This window comes from Astatotilapia calliptera, chromosome 16 (assembly GCF_964374335.1).
Source record: "Astatotilapia calliptera chromosome 16, fAstCal68.1, whole genome shotgun sequence".
Taxonomy (NCBI): domain Eukaryota; kingdom Metazoa; phylum Chordata; class Actinopteri; order Cichliformes; family Cichlidae; genus Astatotilapia; species Astatotilapia calliptera.
This window is the reverse complement of record NC_137437.1, coordinates 7,582,878-7,609,734: the sequence shown is the minus strand read 5'-3', so window position 1 is coordinate 7,609,734 and position 26,857 is coordinate 7,582,878. Positions and strand designations below refer to the sequence as shown.

Sequence of the window (26,857 nt, the reverse complement as noted above, 5' to 3'; positions counted from 1 at the left end):
TTTTCAACACAATCAAGAAAATGTTTGGCCAAATGTAATTTTGTTTGTGCAGAAAATGGTTGAAAATCATTTTAAGTTCTGTCTGATTAGTCAGTCCACAGAAGCCTCATATCTCGCATCATTATGTTGAAGCTGATCTTATGTTGTGTCTCTGCAAGCAAAGAGCTGTAACTGGCTGAGAAAATGTTTCAGGCTGTATGGAAACCGGTCTATATTTGCCATACATTAAATGCATTCTAGATCCTAACAAGTATTATTAAATGAACAATTTCAGTTATTTTTCAAGTGAATAGATAAACTTAAAAACATTTTTTTTGGATTTTTATTTTTATTTTTAACCTGACCAATTGATGAAAGTATTAAAGTGTTTAAGACATTACACATTTTAATGTTTAAGATTTGTCAACATGTGTAAATACCTTCAGTCAGTGGCTAGAGCAACAGCAATAGTAACTATGGGGGTGGAGCTTAACAGACTATTAGTAATTCTAACCTGGCAAAGTACGGGCTGTTTTAGTGTTAGTGAGCTGCGACTTGAGTGTTGACCAGTGTGTGTTGACATGATCGATTGGATTGTGTATTTGCAAGCATGTGATTGGTTCATGTTTCATTGTAATCACTAGTTGAGGCCCGTTCAGCTCACACAGCAACAAGCATAGAGTTTTATTGTGTAGTTTTAAATCACAAACTTCTTTTTAAAAAGACTTGTAGTCCTTTTCACTGAATTGGTTGTGACAGTTTTTCCTGCACTGAGGCCTTTTGGATTTCTACTTATTTACATTCAGATTTCAGACTGGCAGCTTTGCTGGGAACAAGTTAAAACAAACGCAGGTTTCTACTTTGTGTTTTGAGTATATGATTGCTCTAATACTTAAGAAAAAAAAAAGAAAAAAATACTTTGCTATTTACCCATATTGGGTTCGCATTATAAATTAATGTTTATAGCTGATTATAGGTTTACAAATATAATAATGCAGGTAACATTCATCATAAAATAACAGGAAGACTTTAATAAGCACATTATACATTGTTTTCTTTCAGTGGCATCTTAACCAATACTTTGAACCAACTTGTCCTACTTGAGCAAAGAGTTGTGTGTTTGTGTCGGACGGCACTTCTTAACAAATGAGTGATTTTGGTATGAGGATTGATCTTAGGTCAGTGCTCTCATGCGGGAGATAAACTGAGCGGCTTCACTGCACTGTTAATTTTTTCTATAAAGGTTTTCTAAGGTTGATTGTGTGTAAATTAGACCAAAACAGCATGTTTCTCTTTGCCAGGAGTCAGTTGGACAGAAATCTGTTCATTTCAGTATCAGTCATTTCAAATTACTCAGAAAAGCTGCAAATCGCTAAAACATTTATTTCTGTCCTCACATCTTTGATATGACCTTATTATCAGCACCGTTGTCCTGAGCGATGATGCAAAAGCCTTTGGTGAGTAGAGGAGTTTGTGTTAAATATGGAGGAATAATAAAAAAAAACAAAGCCTCCTGGCAGATACGAGTGATTTGCAGCCAGTCATTTGTATTTAATATTGCTCCGTGTTTCTTTCTGCCCTAAGAAAATATTGACTATTTTTGATGTATGTATTCTTTCACATAGAGAATAAAACAATGATTTCATAAAGAGATGATTTTACCTTTAAACTAAAATAAACTGATTTGTTCACATCTGTTCAGTGTTTTGTGGTGATCTCTTCTTTTTAAACCAGGCAGCCTTTTACAAATGTATATACGAATATTGCATTTAAATCACATCACCATGTGTAAATTGGAAGGAATTTGTACTTTACAGACTTAATGGTCAATTTTTGTTTTAATTTATTCAGGCTTTTGCACAAGTTGCTAAAAAAAAATACTAGATTAACTTTACTGGAGAGACACATTAGATGTTTCCTTAAAATCTTTATTCTGTTCCAACCAGAAACATTGAAAACTTTGTGCTCCTCGTCTTGCTTCCATTTGACCGATCATTGTGCATCAGTTAGCAGGAAGCTAAGGTCACTGCCTGGCTCATACTCCACTGTGGGCTTTTTCCTGAAACACATAATTATACACAAAAAGAAAGCATTTATAAAAATCCTGCTGATATTTTCTGGTCACTGGAATAACTCAACTTGTTTCGCGTTCTCAAATTGTGTGTTTGTTCTACTGATGATGTACACACCCTGGTTACACAGCCGCATTGCTGGGATGCTGTTTAGATTTAGTTAAGAACATGTTAACATTAAACTCATTTTGTTTTAGTGTAAGGCTAATAAAGGCTACAGTCGATTAGAAAGGAGATTGGATAAGTCAGTGTGATGTCATCTCAAGTCATGAAAACTTAGTGTGTTACCTGGTGAACAGTCTGGCCTTAGTGGTTCCCAGCAGTGTCGCTTTGTTTCCCTCCACTAGCAGCAGGGAGCCCTCCCTCAGACCCTGACAACAAACAAAAAAGACGGTAATTTTCTAATGAAGCCGCTTCATCTTCTCGGCATGAAAGATTTAAGCACTATTACATGTATGCAGGTCTGCTTCCCCTCACTTACCAGGACACACGGAGTATCGGGTTCTTCGTGGTACTGGATGATCCTCTGCTCTCTGGTTTCCTACATGAAAACAAGATTCAAGATTGTAAGCACAGTGGAAACAGTGGAGGCTGAAACCACAGCTGAAATATAACTATTGATGTGACAAAATGTTCAAAATAACCTCGTCATTCACTCTTCTTTTTAACAAGAAATAAGGACAACTGCTCATTGGTGACAAACTGTCCTCAGTTAATTCAGCAAGTGTATTTTAATAACAGCATTCCTGTTTTGCTGAATACCTGCTGCTGTGACCACATTACAATGACAGAAGAAAACCCAAACCAAAGGGGAAACTCGGGGTTTAGTATCTTACATGGACGACTAGAGGAGCTGGGAATTGAACCGCTGACCTTCCAAACAGATGACCCAGTGTACCTCCTAAACCACAGTTGCTCATGTCTGTTCAGCTAAATACTGCTCCCAAATGTGTGATGATATTAAAATAAATTATAAACATAAATAAAAACTAAAATATTTAAAGATACAAATCTAGGTTTATTAACATTTGTCACTGTTGCAATCACCAAGAGTGACCACCAGGGGTCGGTGGACACAGCAATATATCTTTCAGAAAATAAATTTGTGCTTTATCGACGCAAATATTTTTATGAAGTGATTGTTTTTCCTTTGTGATTCTTCTCACAGCTGTTTGTTAACAAATGCTAACAACTGCTTGTCAATGTAAATCATTTTTCCAGCACAAAATGCAATTATTCTTCAGTTCTTTTCTAGTGTCAGGATTTGGATTTTGTTTTGTTTTGTTTTTCTTCTTCTTCTATATCATTACAGCATCAGAATCATTTCACTATGAAATGTATGCAATAACAAAACTCATACTCCAGACTTCACCTTACCCTCTGACAGCTTGCACTGAGCAAACCTTTCCTGTTTTCTGACACTTTTACCATCTGAACAAGAAATGATGAAAACCACCCTTCCATGAACGAAATTTACACCTCAGGAACGTTTTTTAAACCATTTAAGAATAATAGTTCGTGTTCTCCCTTAAGCTGGACACCAGATGCTTGCTGCCACGCCCTGTAGGTAGTGCAACTGCTACCCCATGGCCTGGCTCTATGAATTCAGTGTTTCACAACCCTCAAACTAAACATTGCATGTCATCACATTGGTCAGAGCTACCCTAAATCGCTTTGCTGACACTGCAGCTTTTTTGTCAGCTGTTGCAGTTTTACAGCTCTGAGTGTTGCATAATTTCCTCAGGCTGTTTTATCACGTGTTAGCTGGAACTCATGTCAGTCAAACCTTCTGCAAATCATCTGCCCCTTCATGCAGATTGTTTATAAACCCTTAAGGTCTAGAATGCATCCAGTTTAGGCTGGAGTCCAGTCTTGGTTATTTCCTACTGTGTCTCCATTCGTTTCTGCAGAGATACTTAATATGACCACAAAATGCAGGTAGTGCATAATCATTTATTAAAAAGATTCCCACTGGTGTTATCGTCTTTCTCCTAACTATCATTCTGTGGCATGAAGTTATTAAGTAATAAAGAGCAGATATATCCATTCATCTTCTACGGTCCAGGTCAGAGGGGCTAAGGTCTCAGCAGAGAAGCCCAAAGCTCCCTCTACTCACCCACCTCATCCACCTCGTCCCAGGGAGACACGGAGGTGTTCCGAAGTCGAGAGATATAATCTCTCCAGTGTGTCCTGTGTTTGCCCTTGGCTCTTCCTGGTAGGACATGTTTGTTATACGTCATCTTGGAGGCATCCTAATCAGATTCCTGTACCACCTTAATTGTCTCCTTTCAAAGTGGACGAGCAGTTGATCTACTACTGCAGATTTACTGAGGTCCAAATTCACTCAGTGTAAGGCGACATCCTTTTAAAGCCGAGCGAAAAACCTCCATGGCACTTCCACCGTTTCACTGTTGGAGCTGTTTCAACAGCTTAATTATTTTATTTACATATTACTCATAGTGCAAACATGTTGTTGCTTTGTCGCTTCCAAACATATCTGCTTATCTCTGAGCAGAGGGCAGCCATAAAGCAATGTTAGAGTGTTACTTATAACACTGATACGGCATACAAGCGACAGCTCAGTGCAGTAATCATTTTCTTATATCTGTCAACCAGCTAGCAAAACAAAGACTCCTACATCGTTTTTCACTGATGATTTTTAACCTCGGGCTCGTAGCAGTTCGGAATTTTGAGTAGTTGTAATACTCCCAGTATCTCTGATCAGTTTCATTTATCTGTATATTAGTGAAGGCTTTGCAGTGGACTGTGGCTGGAGTGTCTGCAGCAAGAATTTCAGCTTCATCTAGTAGCAGTGTAAAGCAACAGAAAATAGAAATCCTCAAAAACAAGCATCCAAAGCTCTACTTGTTATAAAATATATAGTTATTTCCAGCTCTGACAATCAGTAACTCTGATTATAAAACTGATTATTTGCAGAGACAAAGTCTAGACTAACCTGGCCTAACGGCCTCCTCACAGCAAACAGAACCTCAGGCTGTGTGACTCACCCCCATGTGGCGGCTGGTGCGGTCGGCGTCCAGGTAGTGCGGGTTGATGTTGAAGGGGACGAGGCCAATGGCAGAGAAGGACGGAGGGAAAACAATGGGCATGTCGTTAGTGGTACTGATGCTGATGGTGGCCACATTAGTGCCTGCACTGGAGCCCATGTAGGGGACACCATCCTGGGCAAGGATTTAAAGAATGTGGGAGTAAAGAAAAGGGAGACAAGAAGTAGTCATACTACTTAACTAAGAGCACACAGGAATCATTGGTTTAATTTCTTTTTAATAATCAAGACAGAATTTTTCTGCAATTATTTTTTAAAGAATCTAATCGATTTGGTCTGTTGTTTATGTGCATATTCATATAAAATGCGTACATAACTCCCCCAAATCTATTAAATTTATTTAAAACCCTCATAAGACAATAGTATATGTTTTTATAAAACATACACAAAATTATATTGAAATGGAATGTTTTTAATAAAAAACAACATCTATCAATCTATATATATAACCATTTGTAAAAATGTTACATTTTGCAATTATAAAGTATTTTGTTTGTTTGCTGTCTTGTTTTGTTCCAGTAAATATTTTTGGATTAAATATACCTCCATCACTCTCTTCCTGATCTCCATCACCACCTTGTTGTCATAAAGACTCTTCAGCAGCCGGAAAGTGTTGCCTCCACCTACAAACAAAAGCCTCTTTTAGCATCTCCATACTGCAGATTGGGTAAAGTAAAGGTTAGATGGTAATGTAGAATAAGAGAAAGAGAAAAAGTGTGAAATCCCTGAAGAAATTCCAAGAGCTGTTGCTTTCCTCAGATGTTCCTCACCTATAAAAATGCCCTCGGCCTTCCGGACAGCATCTACAGGGTCTGAGGCCTCGTGGATGCTGTCCACCTCATAACCTGCAGAAGACAAATGCTCTTATGACATGTAGGATTTGACTGAATTACATCTAGCAAAGCATGTCCTGTAAACTATCGTATGCACTGAAATCGAAAACAAAAACAAATACTGAAAGAATGCAGAAAAAATGGAGAAAACACCAAAATGCACATAAATAATAATGGATTGCATTTATATAGCGCTTTTCGGGACCCTCAAAGCACTTTACAATACCACTATTCATTCACTCTCACATTCACACACTGGTGGAGGCAGCTACAGGTGTAGCCACAGCTGCCCTGGGTCAGACTGACAGAAGCGAGGCTGCCATATCGCTCCATCGGCCCCTCTGGCCATCACCAGTAGGCGGTAGGTGAAGTGTCTTGCCCAAGGACACAACGACCAAGACTGTCCGAGCCGGGGCTCAAACCGGCAACCTTCCAATTACAAGACGAACACCCAACTCTTGAGCCACGATCGCCCCTGGACTGTGGCTCAAGATAGACCAAATACACTGACTTACATCAACACGATGCACAGAAAACACAAGGAAATACACAGAATACACTAGAATATATAGGAGAAACTGCACAGAAAATACAGGGGAAAATTCATTTCAAAATACCATAAAGCATAACACCTTAAACGTGTGAATCACCCATAAATTATTACTATACTACGGAGGAGCGGTCTGTGTGTCTCGGTGATTCCATCGGCTATGATGTCCTATGGACTTGCCCCAGGTAGGGTCTCTTGTTGGACAGGGTTACCGGGACCACACCCTGCAGCATGACCTGGAAGGGAGGTAGAGCATCTGATTGCTGGGCCTTAGCACATGTGGTCCAGACAGGCACAGCTCAAAAAGGCAAATTGAGCCCATCTACTTGTTTGCTCAAAGAGACAGAGGCCTTCTACTTTGGTGCTCTCTGCTTTCCGCAGTTGATGTGATCCTGTTGGCTTCATTGGTGGGTCCAAGTCGTCTGAAGCCAGGGTTCTGAAAAGGAAAAGGATTGAGTTCCCACTCCGAGTTAGAGACTTGCTATCCCAAGTGGATGAGTTCAAGTATGACTGTGACTTGTTCCCAAGATAGGGAAGTGGAAGATTGACAGACAGGGCTGTATCTCCAGTGATGAGGACTTTGTACTGGTAGATTGCTCTGAGCCATCAGTTTACCAACCGATTCACATCCACACCCTCACCTGTGGTCACAAGCTCTGAGCAGTGACCAAAAGAATGAGACTGGAGCTACAAGCAGTGGAAATGAGTTTCCTTTGAAAGGCTGGGCTTTCGCTAAGTGATAGTGTGGCGAGTTCAGTCATTCAGGTAGAATTTAGAATGACTGAACCACTACTCCACACCAAAAGGAGCCAGTTACATCCTAATCAGTTGGGCATCTGATTAGGATGTCTCCTGAATGTCTCCTGAGCAAGTGTTCCAGGCATGTCCTAGACCCAGATACATTGGATTAATTACATCTCTTGCCTGGCCTGGGAATGCCATGGTGTTCCCCGACATCAGCTACAAGCAGTTGCTGGACTTCTGTGCTTTTGCTGCTACTGTCAATGACCCGGCCCCAGATAAGTGGCAAAAAATGTATAGATGGATATACAGAAAGATTCCTAGAAACACTGAAAACTGTGCTTTCCAAAACAAAATATAGAATATATACACACCCTCAAATATTAAAGTAAGAGAAAAATATAGAACACAACTCTTAAATAAATGTATGTTTTATTAAACATGAACACAAAGGCATATAATTACTTAAGGCTTTATAAATATGAAACTAACAAGCAGGTGTACAGTATGAGACTCAAAAATAATCTGTTACATGAACCTACCAAGAGTCTTAAACTTGTCTCTGGCTAACTTAGTGTAGGCGTCTCTATCATGGAGAGCATAAGGAACAAACAGCACCCTCTTCACGTCTCTGAAATACATACAAACAGATTCATGATAAACACCAGACAGGCCGTCAGGAGTCCTACCTCAAGGCCAGTCGTGAATGTCTGCACACTAAACTTAAAAAGATTTCATTCTAAGGATTTTCACTGCCCTCTGTCCATAACTTTACAGTATTACATTGATGCTGAGTAACAGAGCTAAGAATATTTATTAGGTACTCTATATAATTACATTTTATTAGTTTCATGGGTTTTCAAACACAAGTTGTGTTTACCATTAAATACAACCTTATGAACAGATTAAAAGTGCAGCATAATTTGAATTTCATACATATGAGTGGGCAGGCTTATATATGAACCAGAAAACTGTGCCCATTCTTTGCTGTTCAGGTTTTCTACAACATATTTATTTCTGATCAGCTATTCTGATTTCCTTTTCCTTCCAACCCCCCACCCCACTCTGCCACCACCCTGAAAAATTCTGCAAACGCCCCTGCTCGTAGAGGGATTTACAAAGAATCAAATACAAATGCAATTATAATCCACGTTTGCTCAGTAAACTGACAGAATAAAAAAATAAAAACTTTCATCTTTCTTTTACGTCTTTGCATGTCACTTGACTTTGGCCCCACTTCCTGTTTCCTGTCCCCTTTGTCAACTTTCTGGCCCACATATATGAACCGCGGCGCTAACTTACTTTCCAAAGAAGCTGGAGATGTGCTGCTGACAGTGCTCCAGGTAACCACTGCCGTGCAAAGTGGAGTTGGACACCAGCAGGAGTCTCCTCTTCATCTTGAATAGAGAAACAGAAGAAAACCCACAGAAGTTTCAGTGCGGCGGAGTCCAGAGGTCCGGGGTCACAGTTCAGCTGTGATTAGGCTGATAGCGGCTCCCTGACAGCCCGTAAACCGGCTCTCATCAACTCTGATCCCGCCACGGAAGTTCACCTTGAAGCCGTTTAAAGCTCACAGCAGCATTCACGGTGCAGCACACCGTGTTACTATCACAGCCGCTCTGTCCTTTCTACTTTAAACTTACACTGGATCCAGCTAATACTTTTTATAAGGAGTAGTTGTATTTGATCAATTTTACCACTAGCGGAAACAACACTAGCGCTTCTAACCAAGTACTTTCATAATAAAAGTACCTCTATTTCGTTTCTCCTCAATTCTGCCAAAATAAAAGCGTCCTTTTCCCTGCAAGTCTATCGTCTAGTTCTAACAAAACAAAAGTCCTTCTTCATGGGCTGCTCACAGTCCAGTAAAATCCTTTCAGGGTAGAATTCTCTTTTTCTCCTTTCTCTTGAGTTATGTCAAATTAAAGCCTTGTATTTCCTTTCTGGATTTCCCCAAGTTCATCAGAATATAAGTATTCTGTACTTTTTGTACTACTACTACTACTTCTTTGTTGGTCTTCCATGGGTCCATTTAGAATAACAGGTGTTCCCTTGGCCTTGCTTTTTCCCTCTCCATCTTGTTTCCTGAAAACGTGTACAAAGTGATTTCTAGATATAAATACAGAAAAAAGGTCATTTGTACTTTCATACAAAATTTATTATCTCAAGCTCAGAAGTTTTCTTCGTTCAGTGACCCAGCCAACAGGAACACAGTAAGAAAAAAAATCTTGTGAAAGTAAGTGATACAAAGTTGTGTCAGCATTTATATGTATTTGCTCACTGAGCCCTCACATCACTGTGGTTTGAGCATAACCTGACTAATGAGCTGGAATAAACCTGTTAGTGCTCACAGTCTCACCCACCGTTTCTTCTTCAGATTGGTTTAATAGAAATGCAAAGTTCTGTGAAGAAACTTTTAAAACTCTAAACTGAGATAATAAAAAAATGAAAAAAATGGACAAGGATGAACAATGGTAAAAAGTAAATAAATAAAATGTATTATAATATACAGAACTTACCTAGAATATATTTTCTGAGACTAAGAAAAAAATCATGCAACATAATAAATGCATTACAATGAAAGTTTGATTTTGCTCTATTAAAAAAAGACTAGAAAAATAGTTTCATAAACATTCTTGGTGCTGTTTGGCCAAGAATTTGAATTAAGTAAGTAATCTCACTGCATTTAACAGGCTGTCAAAACAGGACTGATACGTTTGGATTTTTCCTGCTTTTAAATATGTAAAGTGTAAAATTATATCATGAACAATATCAAATCATTTTCTTTGATGCCCATTTATTTTCCTTCTGTAACAATAAGATAAATGCGAAATATTAAATTAAATTATAATTAATTATAATGAATGCAGTAATAACAAAACAGTAATAATAATAACATAAAAGAGCAATAAAAACAACATTTCCTGTTTTCAAAATTAAACTGTTGAAAATAATTACCCAAAAATTTACCATTGTTTAAATGCTCATGGACCTAACTGCAAATGAGTACAAATAATAAACACACGATGACACTATGTTTTTTTTTGTAATTTTTTAAAGAAATTACAAGGAAAGAAATTCTTAATGAAAAAGTGATGTAAAGTCATAAAAAGGGCATCTGCTTTAATTGTTTGTTTTTAAAATACGTTTTCAAAAAGTATTTACGATGATTTTTGTTTGCGGATTTTTTTGAAAGCAGGACTTTGCTGTAATGGAGTACTTTTACACTGAGTGAATACTGTTTCCACCGCTGTGTGTCACATGTGGAGAAATGAGACACAGAAACAGAGGCAGTAGAAGGGGGCGGGGCCAGCCCACATCTGGATGAAAAACATCTGGGCTCCCTCTCTCTTTCTCTGCGTACATGAGAGGCTCTCCGCTGACACCGGGGGCTGAAGACCGAAGCACCAACACACCGACTGACCGGGGTCCCCTGAGTTTCATCGACTTACTTTGCCGGAAGATGATGGCTCAGTGCAGGACGATTTGGACCGGGATCCTCGTCCTCCTGACTGCCTGTGAGTGCTGCCTGATTTCTGGGCTGTTTCTCTCTTTTCCTCGGAGCTGGAGGGCCGAGAGGAGGGCATGACAGAGAGGAGGGACGTTTTGTTTTGGAAAAGCTACTCAGATCCGTTATCTTGGTTGAAATGACTATACAGCACATGAAGAAATACTCATGTGTTATCAAGTGAGAGTGGAAGATTCATGTAGCAATAAAAGTTGCAACGAAGGTATCAGATTCATGTAGCTTAGTTGCAGTGTCAACAGAGAAGTACACAAATATCATTCATGTAATTTAGTTTATCAGCTTTGTGTATTGTCAGCAGTCCACAAATATTATCAGCTCCATCAGCAGATAAGATGCTAAATGTGACTGTCTTCTGATTCAAACCATGGATCCTGAGCCATTAAAGTCTCAGCAGCATTTTCCTGTTTATTCTCTTTTAATCTCTCTCTGATACTCTAAAAGTCCTGAATGAAAAATGTTACCTAAGTAAAACGTAGTCTAAAACATAGTCTTAATTTAAACATATTCATTTAAATGTACTCAGTACAAAGATATGACCCATGTGAATATTACAGATGTTATGTACTCCTGAACATTGTGTTTTACACTATTTTACTCTTGCTGGTTGGAGTGGATTTGATTTATTTCATGTGGGATTCTAAATAATGTCTGCACCATTTCATATTCAAATACGTTTCTCAACAAATCAGTTCGCTTGACTTCCTGGTTTTCTAAGTCATAATATCAATAATTCAAACTTCAAAAAAGGCGAAATAAGTTGTTAAAATATTTCAAAATAAAAGCATGAAATGGTCAGCATTTTTGTTTTGGCAGTTATCGAAAAAGATATCTTTTCTATCAACAATCAAATTCCATTTCAGCTTTAGTCTTGTATATATTATATTTCTTGTTAGACATGGTTCAATCTATAGCAAAACATGCAGTAAAACAGACAGTAACTGCCTTCAAAATGCAGAAATGGATTCTCTTCTTGAATAAATGTGCTTTCCACCATGGTCATTATGCATGCAGTTCCTGTTAAAGGGCAGCTTATTATCTCATATCTAACAAAGAGTGAGTGTATCTGAAAGTCCTCATGAATGGCTACACACACAGTCACATCTTGGCGCTGTTTAAGACATTGGAGAAGACACAGACTGGCACTAAAAGAAAGAGTGTGTTAATGCTTTTGGACACTTTTCTTGTACTTACAGAAGAAATTGAACAGAATACATATTTCAAAAACATAAATTCCCAAACGAACAACAGTACAAAGGGAGTGCTGAAAAGAATCCACTTATGTGGGGATTTACAGACTTTTGTTTCTTTTGTGCACAAAATAATTCAAATCACATACAGACAGAATGTTAAACTGCATCTGACAACATGCTCCACAAAAAGCTGTCTAAGTCATCAGAGTAAAAAACAAAAAAGGCTGTTGTGTCAAATACAAATATCCTGTCACTTCAGTCTGATTTACTGCACATAGTGACAAATACAGCATCTCAAAGATGTCTCAGAGCACCATCCATGCATAAATATCAACTTTTCATTGTTCCAGTCTCTCATACAGCATGAGGTTGTTTTTAAAAAAAATTGTTTTATGATTTTACTCACATTTGAGGAGCTTTTGTTTGCATCCAGATTTACTGCCTGTGTGAAAAGTGCAAAATGCTGAAATGTAGTATTGAACCCGTTGGTATGTTTCTTTAAATTTTAATTCAATGATGGGAATAAAGAACATGAGCAGTACTAGTCCCCAATCATGGAAGGGATTAATAACAAAAAGGAAAAGGTAAAGATTATGACCAAACAATAGCGATAAAAAAAAAAAATCCAGGCATATGAGGCAGGTTGGAGCAACTTAAAGTAGATCTTTAATTCAGTTGGAAGCAAGCATAAAACAATACTGACTTACAAGCTGATGTGCATGATTTAATTCGTTTATATGAGTCTCTGTTGTAGTCGTTCATTGTAATTTTTCTCTTAAATAATGTTTTGAAGATGAGAACACCAGAAACTCCCAACTCTGGAAACTACTCGTCTACTAATATTCTACTAAGTATTTATGTCGCCTCACTCAAATTCATCATTAAATTCAAAACAAACATTAATGGCTACTGGCTTCAACACAATCCTGTGGGACTCCTGCTTGTGTGTTTACTCACATTAATTAAGAGAAAAATTAGATGGTAAATTACGTAGCATAAATACTTTGCAAATCTGTAAACAATGATAGTTTTAAATTTCATAATAATGCAACAACGAAACAGTCTGTTATCTGGCTAGTTTCTCAGAGCCAAACTTGAAGTCTCTATGTTTATAGTCTTAGGACTAAGATAAGCCAGCAAGCTGCCGGCTGAATGCATCAGTAATTGGAACATTTAACCATGGATGCAAATGAAGGTATTTTACAAAATGTCAGACCTTTCTGTCAACATAATGTAAATAAAAATCTGTTTGTTTTGCGCGTGTTGCACATGAGTGCAACATGCATATGTGTATAAGCTTAAATCTCCTGTTTGTGTGTGTGTGTCTATCTGTGTGTGTGTCTTAAGTAAAGTTGGAGTTGTGATAGGGAGGGCCTCCTCCTCCTCCGAGTAGCATGGAGCGCTCACATTTCCCATGAGCCTTTGAGGGAGGAGTGTTGGATGCTAACTTGGCTCTCGATGCAGTTCACTTCTGGCTTCAATTTATTCCTGGAGGCACACACACACACACACACACACACACACACACACACACACACACACACACACACACACACACACACACACACACACACACACACACACACAGACATATACTCACATGTGTGTACTTCTAACTCTTGAGGGTCTTAATGCAGTCCAGGCCACCTACCCTAACCTCAACCATATTATAGCTGCAGAGGGTGGGACAAGTATTTAGAACTTTTGCTTTAGTAATTCAATCATGTAAATGTCCTGTTACCAGTGAAATCACGCATGCGAAGCTTTACATAATTAAATACCAAAAAATAAAAGCACTTACCATGCATGATTAGTTATTTGCATTATGGCTATAAATGCATTAATATATTTATGTATTGCGGCTATAACAGATGCTGCCTGTAACTGCTGGATACTGCTGGGTAACATTATGACATGATAATACATCATCATTTACATGTTGATGTATTTTTACTCCAAACTGTAATTAACCATTAAATAACATGATATTTACCTCTCAAATATTTGGGAGTGTGTTTAATATTGTGTGATATTTGTTGTGCTTATTCTACTTTGTTTTTGTAGGGTTACTGATATTTTAAATGGCCTTTTTAGGTATCCATGCTGTCACAGCTGCATGAGTATAAATGAATGATGGTGCAAGAAAGTGGTAGTAGCACTCGACCTGAAAGCAAACTATACTCTAGCCTACTTAATAACATTAGTTTGTTTTTTATTTTATATTACAATGATAGTATTATTAACATGTTATTAAAGTTAACATCATGTAATAGGTTTAGTTTTTGTATGATGTTAGACTTTGTATCTGAAAAAGTAAATTAACTGCAGACAGCCTTTGAAGACGGGTCCCTAAATTGGGACCAGTTGAAAGTTACTAACTTTCCACAAATGTCCACATACCCAGTCTCTAAAACTCGTACTGACCCTTACAAAGATAAACATTTGAGTACACGCAGAGCCTGTGATGCTGATTCAAGCTTTTTACATCCCAACTCTTTCTTCCTTTGTCTTCAGCCCAGTTTGGAAGAAACATCTGGAACTGCTTCGCCTTTGTGTGTGTGTGTGTGTGTGTGTGTGTGTGTGTGTGTGTGTGTGTGTGTGTGTGTGTGTGTGTGCGCGCGTGTATTTGTATGTGTGTTTGTATGTGCATTTGTGTGTTACAGAGTTAATGAACTGCTGTGTGTTTATGTGTACTACTCTGTATGTGTGTGTAGAGCATTTCTAATTATAATGCATTGTGGTTGGGTTTGTGTGTGTAATTGAGTACATGTTTACATAGATATCCATGCAACACTGGGATTTCTATTTGTGTATGCCTGTGTCGTTGAGAGGACCCATTTTAGCTTTCCATTTTATGCCACTTTATGTTGTTACTACACACTTGAATTATAAATATCATACCCTGTACTCCACTCTACTTTTTACTTAATAATTTTTTACTGCTTCTGTTACTTTAGTTACTTTGTAGATGGTATAAAGACAGAACCTCAATATATATGAATTAAACTGCGCTGCAGAATGGCTACTTTGCATTTACATGACTTTTACCTTCAGCAGAACGTTTTTACACAGCAGCATCATTAAAACTTTGACTCTTCTGGGAATGCATGATATCATAAGTACAGCATGTTTGTTGCTTGGGCCATTATATCTGTGTCATCTGGGTGGGATGGCAATCTGGCAGAGCAACACACGCATATGCAAGCTCAAGCATAGTGTAAAGATATTCACTTACTCTACAGACAAATACACAACAACCACATAGTACAAATACCAAAGCCTAAAACCGCACACAAAGAAATAAAGTCTGCTTATTTCTTTGAGAGACTGCTTGCTAACAGTTTTCAGCTCCAAAGGGACACACCCATATCCTGCTCTAAGTCACATTCACTTTATGTAATTCTGTACGTGGCAGAGCTGATGCAGTAGGATGTTTTGAACTTTACTATGTTGGAACCTCCAGCTAAAACCGAGAACACAGCTGTCTGTTGCCCTCAACACTTTCAGCTGTCATTATATTATCACATATCACAAGCCTCAAAGCTAATCTCCTCTGTGACCTAAGCAATGTCATGCTATATGTACGCAATGTTATTAATGAAGTAGGATTTTTGGGTTACCAGTCAGGCAGGGGTTGACACAGAAGTCACATATGTCTTTTATGTTTCATGTAAAACCTTTTTTACTCTGTGCCACACTGATCCATTTCCATAAAAGTCATAACACTGTGTAAAAAGGAATTAAAAGCACAGTGCAATGATCTCTTAGTCATTTGATGCAGATTGTTAACTGAACATGTTAAATGCAGAAATGTTGATTTGATTTGATTTGAAAACAGATGGTACATCCCAGAAATAATTGGAATTGTTACCAACAGGTGAGTAACACTAGCATCAAAGAGTGTTTCAGAAGTAAGGGTGGGAGGAGGTTAAGCAATGTGTGAGGAACTGTGCAGCCAAATAGTTGTATGTATGATATATAAAATCTAGAAGAATTAAAGGAAAGCTCGTTAAAGGATAATCCAATGAAATCCCCTTGTGAGAAGGGTATGAGGCTGGAAACCAGTACTGAAAGGCTTCAGCACGGCATTAAAATCAGACACACGCTCAGGAACACTTGTGAAAACAAAACGTGTGCGCACAAATGTAAGTTAAAGCTCTGCCATGCATTGCATATAAATGACATTTGTGGCCCATGGACTGATTTGAATGTCACATCCATCGGGCCAGAGATGAGTGACACCATTCACCTTGTGATCCATGGAGCACCAGCATATAAACAGTTTGAAAATGGTCTGCCTGTTTTAATTTTTATCCTAAGATATACTTTAGTGAATAAGTAGCATTTTTGTGCCTTTTTCAAATTGTGAAACCCGGATGAGATCACTAACTCCACTGCCTAAAACGTTTTATACCAGCGGTCCTCAATCCCCGGTAACGGTCCGTGAGTCGTTTGGTACCGGGCCGCGAGAGTTGAGGGTCAGGTGTGAAATTTGTGGTTTTCAGATTTTTCCTCATTAACTCGGTCTCCCTGGGTCTTTTCCCGTGTTGTAGTTGTGTCTTATTTTGAAATAAATGTTTACGCGTTGCCATAGCGACCAGAGAGCATTAAGGGACAGAGAGGACGACGTCACTCTCAGTGTTGTTGGCGCATTTCAGGAGGACGCTGCTAATAAAGTAACACAATTACACAGTGAATTTGCGTTTATTATTATATTTACAAAATACCACAGTTTTTGTCTTGGTCGTATCATTTTATTTTGTTGTATTCATCCGTGACACCTTAAAGGCCGGTCCGTGAAAATATTGTTTGACGTTAAACCGGTCCGTGGCGCAAGAAAGATTGGGGCCGGTGTTTTATACAACAGAATGGGAGTGGAAACAGGAAATAAACAGGGATCTTGTTAAAGCGTTGTGTTTGTCGACACCAACTTCATACTATATGTGTTTATACTAAACCATAAACCTCTGGTCCTGCAGCATAATTCCCACGGCTGCTACAGATGAGCTTTGGGGTTGGCTGAAATGACTCATGTTATTATTTTTCCTGCTGATTTCTGATTCATCCTTTTCTTACCCTGAAGGTCTTCCAGTTGATGTCCAGTCTTTAAGCCACCTGAGCTTCAATTTATGCAGGTGGTGTGAGGTATCCACGCCGGTGTGCGAAGGCAACATATGCTCCAGCAACTGCAACTTGAGCTCTTTCTGCAACACCACTGAAGAGATCTGCATGGCCATATGGTGAGACCCTTTTTGAGTAACTTATATTCCTATAATTTGTTTTGTCTGTCTTCTGTGGGGAAACTTACAGAGCCTATGACCTAACCTGTATATAGGTAACTACATGAGAAAATAGACACATGGTAGTTTTTACCTTTCTCAGTTTGATGTTTTCTAGCTGACTGTTTTGTTATTTGTTTAATACAGCACATCCTGAAGCCTCTAACATCCATAGAAATGCTATAAAATGACCATGCCCACATTGTTATTCTTCAGCACTGTCCCATGAGTCTGCAGATAAGAGAACAGTACAGCCGAGCTGGTTCAATATGGTGTCGATCAGTATTATGAAACATCCTGAAGTGATTTCTCTCAGCGTGCTACTGTTGGACTTAAATGAAAACACACACAGTCTCATACGCACGAATGCAAACAAAACATGTGACCACAGTTTGGCCTTTTTCATAGTTGTTGGTTAATTTTTCTATTAGAGAGAATCTCTGTAGCTTCAAAACTTCACGCCAGCTTTCTGCTGCTGCTTTCTTCATGACTGGAAAGTTTTTGCTGATTGGTAGTTTTGTTTGGATAGCAGTCCTACACTGTGATCCCCTCACTACACCCCCCCCCCCTCTCATTTCCTGTGCACGTGAGCCAGCCTGACCCTCCCAGCTCTCTGAAGGAAACCAGCAATAGAGAACTGACAGAAGAAAAGAGGAGAAGAAAATTGGTTTATTCAGGGCAAATATACACAGTCTGTAGACTCTCTGTCAGGAACACGGTGTTTGTGTGAACTCCACTTCACTGGTGTCATCTTTGCATCAGTGGTGCAAAGATTCAAAACTCTGTTTACTCACGTACTGTAGCTCAGTGAAGGTTTGAGGTACTTTTATTTTCTGCTTTACTCTTTGATGTGTTTATTGGATGAAGATGAAAAAATACTACCAAAAATGGTCAAAAGCAACAACAAACAAACAACCCTACAGATTGTTGAACAGCTGGCTTGTGAGCAGACTTTGGGATGAGCTTAGAGATTGCTTTTATTAACATTATTAATAATGCAGTAGCCAGTAGCCAGTATTCTATTATTCTCTTGTATTGTAAAAAAGACCCCGGACTCAGGCCTCTTCAAGCGTTAGTTTATAGAAAACTACAAGACATGAGAACATCACCATGTAGCTGTGGTCTTGTACAAGCCCAAATCGGGTGTAATAAACAAATCAGTGATTCTCTGAAATGATTGTTTTTCAAAAGAAAAAAAATGTTATAGTATAATAGCTTTAATAAAATTAGCTTAGATGCAAATTAACATTCCAGGAGTTAGTCTGTATGTTCTCCCTGTGCTCATGTAGTTTCCTAGCTTCCTTTCACAGTCCAAAGACATGTATATTAGGTTAACTGGTGATTGTAAGTTGTACATCGATGTTAGTTTGAATATTGTCTGTCTCTCTGAATTAGCCCAGCAGCAAACTCTCAACTCATCCTGGGTGTACTATACCTTTTGCCAGCTGGAAAACGCCCCAGCCCTGGCTGAACTGGATAAGTGGAGGAAGATGGGGTGCATTTTCTTTTTGGACAGTTACACATTAACATATTTAACAGCAGGGGTAATAGAAGGGCTGAACTTCCATCCACTTTCTTCTGCTTGTCCAGTCCATAGTGAGAGGGACTGGGTACATCCTCAACAGGTTGCTGGTCTGCAAGTCTCCTTGCTAGTCTCGTGACTGTCCTCAGTCAGTGCTGTCTTGATGACTGTATAAATGGCTTCAAAGATAAATGTATGAATGTAATAAATGGCAGAGCACAGAGCAGTGTTGACCTTCAGCTTTGTGATGCAATCCGTGGCTGTTCACAAGCCAAGTGGGCATGAAGTCTAAATCTGCTGAGCGTCAGGCTGGAAAGATGATGTCTCATCTCTCTCACATCAGCAGGATGTAAACTCCTCTTTAAGTAAAGCCAGTCACATGCATTACTTTCTAATGTTTCTAATTTTTTTGTCTGCTCTTCCAGGAGGAAGGCAAACAACACAATGACAGTGTACACAATGTGTCACCACCCAAATCTGCCACTGGATGGTATCAGTCCTGACCTGCTGCAGACCTTCACTTCCAGGGAGTGTCGTATGGTCCCACAGGCTGCAAATGACTCCATGATGGTCTGTGGATGTCAGGGTGAACATGAATGTAACGACAAACTTGTCTTCGACAAGGGAGCAAATGGTGAAGAGAAGGAGGAACGAGGGAGTGTGGGAAAGAATAAATGCATGAAAAGATAAATATGTGAATATAATGAAATCCAGCTAGGTGGATGAATAGATAAAACAATGAACAGGTAGCTAAATCAGTGGTTAACTGATAAAATCCTCTGTTCCTGCAGGATTCTTACCGCTCCAAAGTAAGGATGTGATCCCTGTGGTAGTGGTTAGTTTGGTGCCCCCTATTCTGGTGGCCATAGTTGCCATTGCTGCCTTCTATTTCTACCGCATACGTCGTCCTGACAAACCAGCTCCGTCAGTATGCCCTGACTGGCCCACTAAACGCACCCCTGAGCTTTACCAGGCCTTGGATCTACCATGTGGGGGCCTGGGTGCTCAGGGAGAAGGTGGAGGAGGAGGTGTGACTGATGCTGAACAGGATGAGTCGAACACCAAGGTTCAACCTCTTAACAGTGACACTATCAGCGGTATGACCAGTTGGCAGGGCCAGCCAGCTGAACTGCTACCTATCAAACTGGATGTGCTGGTGGGGAAGGGGCGCTTTGCCGAAGTGTGGAGGGGATGGCTGCTCCAGGGCGAAAAAGGTGGAGTTAATAGCTATGAAACTGTGGCGGTGAAGGTGTTTCCGGATGTGGAGTACGCCTCATGGAGAAATGAATGCTCCATCTTTGCTGACCCCAAGCTACAGCACGATAATGTGATTCAGTTCCTAGCAGCTGAGGAAAGGGGCCTGTCGGGCCACACCCCACACACCTACTGGCTGGTTTTAGCCTATCACAGCCTAGGAAATCTGCAGGACTTCCTCACAGCTAACATATTGAGCTGGGAAGAACTTGTTGCCATGGCAGGCAGCATTGCTAAAGGATTAGCTCACCTTCATAGTGACACAACACTCAGTGGGCTACCAAAGGTAAATTTAACCTATTATCTTCTAAGATTTATTATTATTGATGGTCCCAACGAAGAGCTGAAGGGAATCCACCATGAAGTTTAGATTCAGTTCAATTCCATTTGTATAGCACCAAATAATAACAACAGTAGTCTCAAGATGCTTCAAAGGGAAAGGGAATGAGCCAGAATTTTAAACGACTTACTAACAATTAAACTACAATAGTGGTATCAAACACCGAAGCTGAAGACCCTATCTCCCATAGGAACCACAAGTAAGCCCACAGTCTGGGATAATATGTTGCTATAAGGTCTTTAAGATATTATTGAGCATGATTGTTCTAGAAAGAAATATAACTCCTGAAAATAATCAAATTAATTATTAGTCATCAAGTATTAACTTTGATTTTAGTACATTGCATGGATGAATTTTGAGTTGCATGGCTTTGATTAAATAAGTTGCAGTTATTCAAGGATTTGAACGCCAGCAATGAAATGTTTGTATGCTTTGTATGTTTATGAATTACCCCCTTTTTACATTACAAAGGTTTCAATGCCATTTACTAACTTCTAAAGCAGATTTAATGGAACAAATGCTGGCTGAGAGATTGCATTTACAAAGAAGCTGGTTAAAACTAGACTTGCTTAAGTGAAGCTTTGGCTCTATACGCACACCTACAGTCATTCATGAAATGCCAGATCAGATTTCTAACTTACGGTAGTCCTGACCACCGCACAGTACACTTAACCCACACTGGATACATATATGACTCAGGGTGATTATAGTGGTTATTATGCCAAAGGGAAGTGTGGCTAAAATCATTTGTTTACAACTCAGATAAACAACGGTAAAAAGTATACTTCGTCTTGGTTAACCAAACACAAGGCCTATGCTCTTTAGCTTCTTCTTCTCTTTTTTTCAATCTTTGCTCTACAGCTTCTTCCTAATATCCAAACTTAAGGACACAAGTGTATATTCTTGCATTGCCAGGTAGTAGACTGCTGTATCTATGTCAGTAAATTAACAACACATAATTCACTGAACTCATAGAGGATGATAAGGTGCCCTTGTCAGACCAAGGCCTAAGCATATAATGCAATTTAATTACTGTTTCCTCCAGGTTCACATAGATTTGGACAAAGCCATTTAAATTGACAAATGCTAGCCAAGAAAACTCTACCAGCATATTTTAAATCAATGCTGCCTATTGTGAATGAAATCATGCATTGTTTGAAACCTCAAAGCCTCATGATTCATTGTATGGATGTGGACCATGATACAGATACCACAGCAGCAATATTTTCACAAAACAGATTTATCTCTATCTGATATGAATATATATGAATCTCTAGGATTGATTTTGGGCACAGTTTTTGGCTCCTTGCTGAAGTTGTTGTTTTGAGCATTGCTTGTTTTTGTAGGTACCAGTGGCCCATCGGGACCTCAAGAGCAGTAACATCCTGGTAAAGAGCAGGAAAGAGTGCGCACTGTGTGACTTTGGTCTGGCTTTAAGACTGGACCTGTCCCTTACAGTTGATGACTATGCCAACAGTGGACAGGTAATCTGTGCATATCTGTGCAGTTTGTGTTTGAATATTTTTATTAAATACACCCATGACCCAAACTATTATGCCTACCTGTCTGATGTGCTGTTTGCATGGCACCAAAAAAAGAGTTTATCATTCTGTCTAGGTGGGGACAGCTCGCTACATGGCTCCCGAGGTCCTTGAGTCCAGGGTGAACCTGGAGGATCTCGAGGCCTTTAAACAGATGGATGTTTATTCCATGGCTCTAGTGTTGTGGGAGATGGCCTCTCGATGCAATGCAATTGGAGGTATGTGTTCTTTTCTGTGTTTCTGTAGATCAAGAGAACAAATCCTTCATAGAGAGGACCTGCCACCCCATGTTTTTCACAGTTTAGGTTAAGGCCCAAGACCATACAAAGATGTGATGCCAGTCATTGTGCAGTCCTATGTTAAAAAAAGAAGGAGGTGATCAATCAGAGTCCAAAAGGAGGCTATGACCACAGAAGTAAACTAAATGTGTTCTGCTGTGCTTACCACAAGGAGGGAAAAAAGTAAAAGAAAACAAAACAGATTCAGTATGCAACCTTTGACTTACTGATATCCAACCCATGGAGACTTCCTTTATGAATGAAGAGGTGGAGTTAGTTTAGTTTTTTGGAGCCCGTTTGTATGTTTGCTTTGACTGGAAGTGAACCAAAACCAAAGTCTCTGACTTTCTCCAGTTGCTTCACGGCATAGCACCCCCTGGCTGTAATGCTCAGCCTGCTTCCTGCACTTTCTTTGTTTAAAACTGATCTTGCGTGGCCCAAAGTGCTTTCCTTGCCTACAGCTTGTGTGGTTGATATAGTTAGCATATGTAATTTGATACACAAATATAATGACATGTAATCTTTCTAAATCTGTAGGGTAAAAGTGCTTAATTCTGCTTTGCTTTCCACTGTTTTTTTCAAACGGGGAAAGACTAGATCTCTGTCTTATCAAAAAAAAAGGGAAAAAAAGAAAAAAAGAGGTGACGTGGGACAGATGTTCTTAGTTTTTTGCATGTGTCCAAAACCTCTTTGCACTCTTCACTGTTCTTTAGAGCTTAGCACAAAAACGGCGTGTTGACGTGTGCATAAAAGTGAAATGATGGCTACTGTCCCCGGAACTTGATTTAAGCATGACCTCCGGTTGAAGACTGAAATTTCGATCTTGGAAGTTTGCTCCAAAGTGTGGGGGGAGTGGTGCAGCTGAACTAAAGGTAGTCCCTGTGACAACAGCTGCAAGTTCAGTTACAGGTCAGACAACTCCCATTGCAGAAAAAAAAGTTTATGATAAATGTGTGTGTGTGTGTGTGTGTGTGTGCGTGCGTGTGTGTGTGTGTGTGTGTACGTGCATGCGTGTGTGTGTGTATTGCTGCAGAGGTAAAGAGCTATGAGCCAGCATTTGGCTCCAAGGTTTGTGAGCAGCCCTGTGTGGATAGCATGAGAGATCTGGTGTTGAGAGACCGAGGACGTCCGGACATCCCACTAGCATGGACGCAGCACCAGGTCAGTAAAAAAGTAAAAGTGCAGTAAAAATCATGTAGAGACACAGACAAACTGAAAGTTTAGGCTTATGGCCACTGTCAACTGCCCACTCACAATTCAGCCAATCATATACCAGGGAATTCATTTTTTACATGGTTTATTTCAGGGTGTAAAAACTCACAAATCAATTACAAAGATATTCAAAATGTGCCTAATCGTGACCAAATCAGATTGTAAGAGTTGCTTGTTACAAGCTTATAGTCATCACTGTCTTCAAATGAAGCCTTTGGATCTAACGCTGATCTTCTTTAGGGGATGAACATCTTCTGTTCCACCATCACTGAGTGCTGGGATCACGACCCCGAGGCTAGGCTCACGGCTCACTGCGTGGTCGAGCGCTTCAGCGCCCTGGAGCAGGCGGAAGATGACGACAGGGTGGGAGACGAAGAAGACGAGGAAGAAGTAAGTCAGGAGTAAGAAGACGAGGTGAAACTCTGGCAAGAGAATGAAGCAGAGAGAAAAATAGACTTGGAGACGCCTCATGCTCCGTCTCCTCGAGGAGAGGAGATCTCTTTTCTTCCAGATTGAAAGGGAGGACATGCCTGAGGTTCACTGCTTCACACTGGTTTTCCCCCTAACGAGTCTTCATGGTTCGCTGTGTTTGCATTGTCGGAGAAACACGTGTTTTTTTCTGCTAATCTTCAATGAGACACTGATAGAGAATGAATTGTTAAGTCACTAAAACTGACAAGAATCTAAACCACAGTTACAGTTAAAGCAGTTTTTGACTGATAGTTAGGATTATCTAATTTGCCACAATAAGGATATTCAAAAAGTCAATATTAGCAAGAGTGGACCACTTCATAGACATTGCCCCAGTTTGCTCAGATGGAAGTTTAGCTCAGTCTCAACAGATGGGAATGGACCACTGGTGCAGACTGGAACATCTCAACATGGAGAGGGATTTTACACAAACTTTTAAACTCACAGTCGTATAGTCTGGAGAATCTTTAGGTAGTGTTATCTTTCTCAAATAAAATGTGAAGAAAATAAGTTTTCCCACAAGAATATATAAATAAATAGAACAAAATGGTCCAACATATAGTATGACAAACCTTTATATGAACCAAAGAATAATTCATTGTTGTGCAATTTGGTTGAACTTGTGTAAAGCAAAAAATCTATACCAGCAACCCCATGACTGCACTGTTGCCATTTTATATTGACTTCTAGAGAGACAATCATAAAGAAAAGAATGGCCCCAAATTTCATGTTTTTTAGACTGTACATTTTCTGAGATATTTCAAGCACACCCACTCTTGGTGCCATTTTTACCCCTTTGCTTTGTCGTGTAGTGATCTGGCAGTGCGAACACAGCCGTTGTCACCCAACAGAGGGATTTTGTTTATTACGAATTTGTGTGTTTTCTCTTTGTTGCTTCCTGGATGTTTCCAGCAAAAGACCAGAGGAGACAGAAATGAACCAAAGACTGACAGTGCCTTAAACGACAGACCTACTTCTTTGCAAACGTTTGCTGAGGATGTGACACCCGAATCAGTCATAGATCTGCTGGCAGTTGCTGATCGCTGAACAGTTTGAAAAAGATTTGATTTGTTGGAGCTGGTCTCCATTTTGTCACGGTATTATTCTTTTATACTGGCTGTGACATGTGACTTATCATTGCTATACTATAACCTACTACTGTAGGTCATGTGACTATAACCTACATTTATGAATAAACAGGAGAGAAAAATCTTTTTCCTGGTTTTATGTTTGTTTGATAAAAAAATCTTAAAAAATAAATTTGACTTTTTTCATCTACACAGTTTCATCCCTTGGTGTATTTTCTTCTTTTCAATTACTTCTCTGAAAGACATTACTATAAATGCTGATAATATAAACTTATCTGCCACTCAATTCTATACATCTTGCTATCACTGGTTTGAACCCCTTTTTTGCTGTTTGAGTGGCCTCATATGGATTTAAAATAAGATTCTCCGAGGTGCTGGAAACATTTCTCTGAGATTTTGGTCCATGTTGACATGACAGCTTAAAAATAACCTACACACCATTACACCACCAGCAGTAGCCTAAACCATTGATACAAGGGAGGATGGAGCCATGCATTTGCATTAATTACACCAAATTTCACAGCAGAAATTGAGACTCAGACCAGGGAACTTCTTTCCAATCTGGTGCTTGACTTTGGTGAGCCTGTGCAAATTGCAGTCCCAGTTTTCTGTCCTTTGCTGACAGGAGTGGCACCTGGTGTGGTCTTTTGCTGTTAGAACCCATCTGCTTGTGCTTTCAGAGATGCTCTTCTGCATACCTTGGATGTAACAAGCGGTTGCTTGAGTTACTGTTAACTTTCTATCAGTTTGAAGTGGTTTGCCTTTCTCCTCTGACCTCGGGCTTTTTGGCTTAAAGAACTGCCTCACACTGGATATTTTTTATTTTTCAGACCATTCTCTGTGAGCCCTGGAGAGGCTCTGTGGGAATATCCCAGTAGATCACCAGTTTATGAATTACTCAGACCAGCCTGTCTGGCACCACCAAGCATGCCACATTCAAAGTCACCTAAAGTCACATTCTGATGCTTGTCTGTATACTTGAAGGCATTGAGTTCCTGCCGTGTGATTGGCTGATTAGATTTAGATTAGATCAGACATTTGCCTTAATGAGCATGTTATATACCCGAGAGTAAGGCTACGGGACGTGGAATAACAATGGTATAACAGGGAAAAGAAAAAGCCAAGCAGAACAAATTGTGAAAAACTAAGTTTAAATTAATAAAGGAGTCAACTCAAAAAGTCGGCAACACCGCTATTTCAACTAAACAAACGACATCCACAAACTAAAACACACCAAGGAAAGATAAAGGAGATGGTTAACCAAATTAAAGGTTCACTTCTGCTACCAGTGGATACCAGCTACTCATTAGAAGCTCAAAGAAAACAAAGTTTCATTAAGACAAGCTGAATACACCACTAATGCTCACTAAGAGGGGTCCACACACTGACTGAGCTGCTCTTTAGTAGCCAGCTGTGCACTGGCTCCTCAGGAGGGATGGATGGCAGCTGAGCTCCTGAATGACAATCTAGTGTCTAAAAACCTATATGTTGAAAAACAATATAGTATTGTTCATTATAAAAAATAAAGTTTTAAAACTTTTAAAACCATTTTTATGGTGGATACAAAGCTAAGTAACAATGTTTCTAGCTTGTTTCTATCTGACAAAAGATATTCCACCTAAAGATAATGCACCATATATAATAAAAATGATTATTTGTTTGAATTATCTATGTTCTGTTTTAGCCTACATTTGTTTACACTGAAAAAAAATATGCCCATTAGCCAGCAGAAGTTGTTGTGTACCTGTGAATGTAAAGATGAAATCCATTTTACTACTGGCTAAAAAACAAAAATTTAATGTGATGATTCAGAAGTAAGTTCTTCCACTTTCTGATCATTTCTGAACCCTTTTTTAAAAAATAAATAAATGTTTGTTCAAATTTAGGAATGAACACTTCATACGCTATTTC

The 26,857-nt window shown here is 39.3% G+C and overlaps 2 protein-coding genes across 2 annotated transcripts; one reads left to right on the top strand and one right to left on the bottom strand.

Annotated features, from left to right (window-relative positions):
* Positions 1 to 1,886: 1,886 nt before the first annotated feature.
* On the bottom strand, positions 1,887 to 9,059 carry LOC113007379 (alpha-aspartyl dipeptidase). The gene is made up of 8 exons (XM_026143872.2): positions 8,545 to 9,059; positions 7,785 to 7,873; positions 5,889 to 5,963; positions 5,662 to 5,741; positions 5,060 to 5,233; positions 2,533 to 2,592; positions 2,340 to 2,422; positions 1,887 to 2,038 (listed from the first exon to the last, which is right to left on the bottom strand). The coding sequence occupies exons 1-8, from the start codon at positions 8,637 to 8,639 to the stop codon at positions 1,972 to 1,974; spliced, it is 723 nt and encodes a 240-aa protein (XP_025999657.1). The 5' UTR covers positions 8,640 to 9,059; the 3' UTR covers positions 1,887 to 1,971.
* Positions 9,060 to 10,575: 1,516 nt separating this feature from the next.
* On the top strand, positions 10,576 to 25,136 carry tgfbr2l (transforming growth factor beta receptor-like). Its single transcript, XM_026145316.2, has 9 exons — positions 10,576 to 10,760; positions 17,045 to 17,201; positions 19,188 to 19,396; positions 19,554 to 20,302; positions 21,703 to 21,840; positions 21,974 to 22,115; positions 23,209 to 23,336; positions 23,628 to 23,777; positions 24,771 to 25,136. The coding sequence occupies exons 1-9, from the start codon at positions 10,607 to 10,609 to the stop codon at positions 24,903 to 24,905; spliced, it is 1,962 nt and encodes a 653-aa protein (XP_026001101.2). The 5' UTR covers positions 10,576 to 10,606; the 3' UTR covers positions 24,906 to 25,136.
* The last annotated feature ends 1,721 nt before the right edge of the window (positions 25,137 to 26,857 follow it).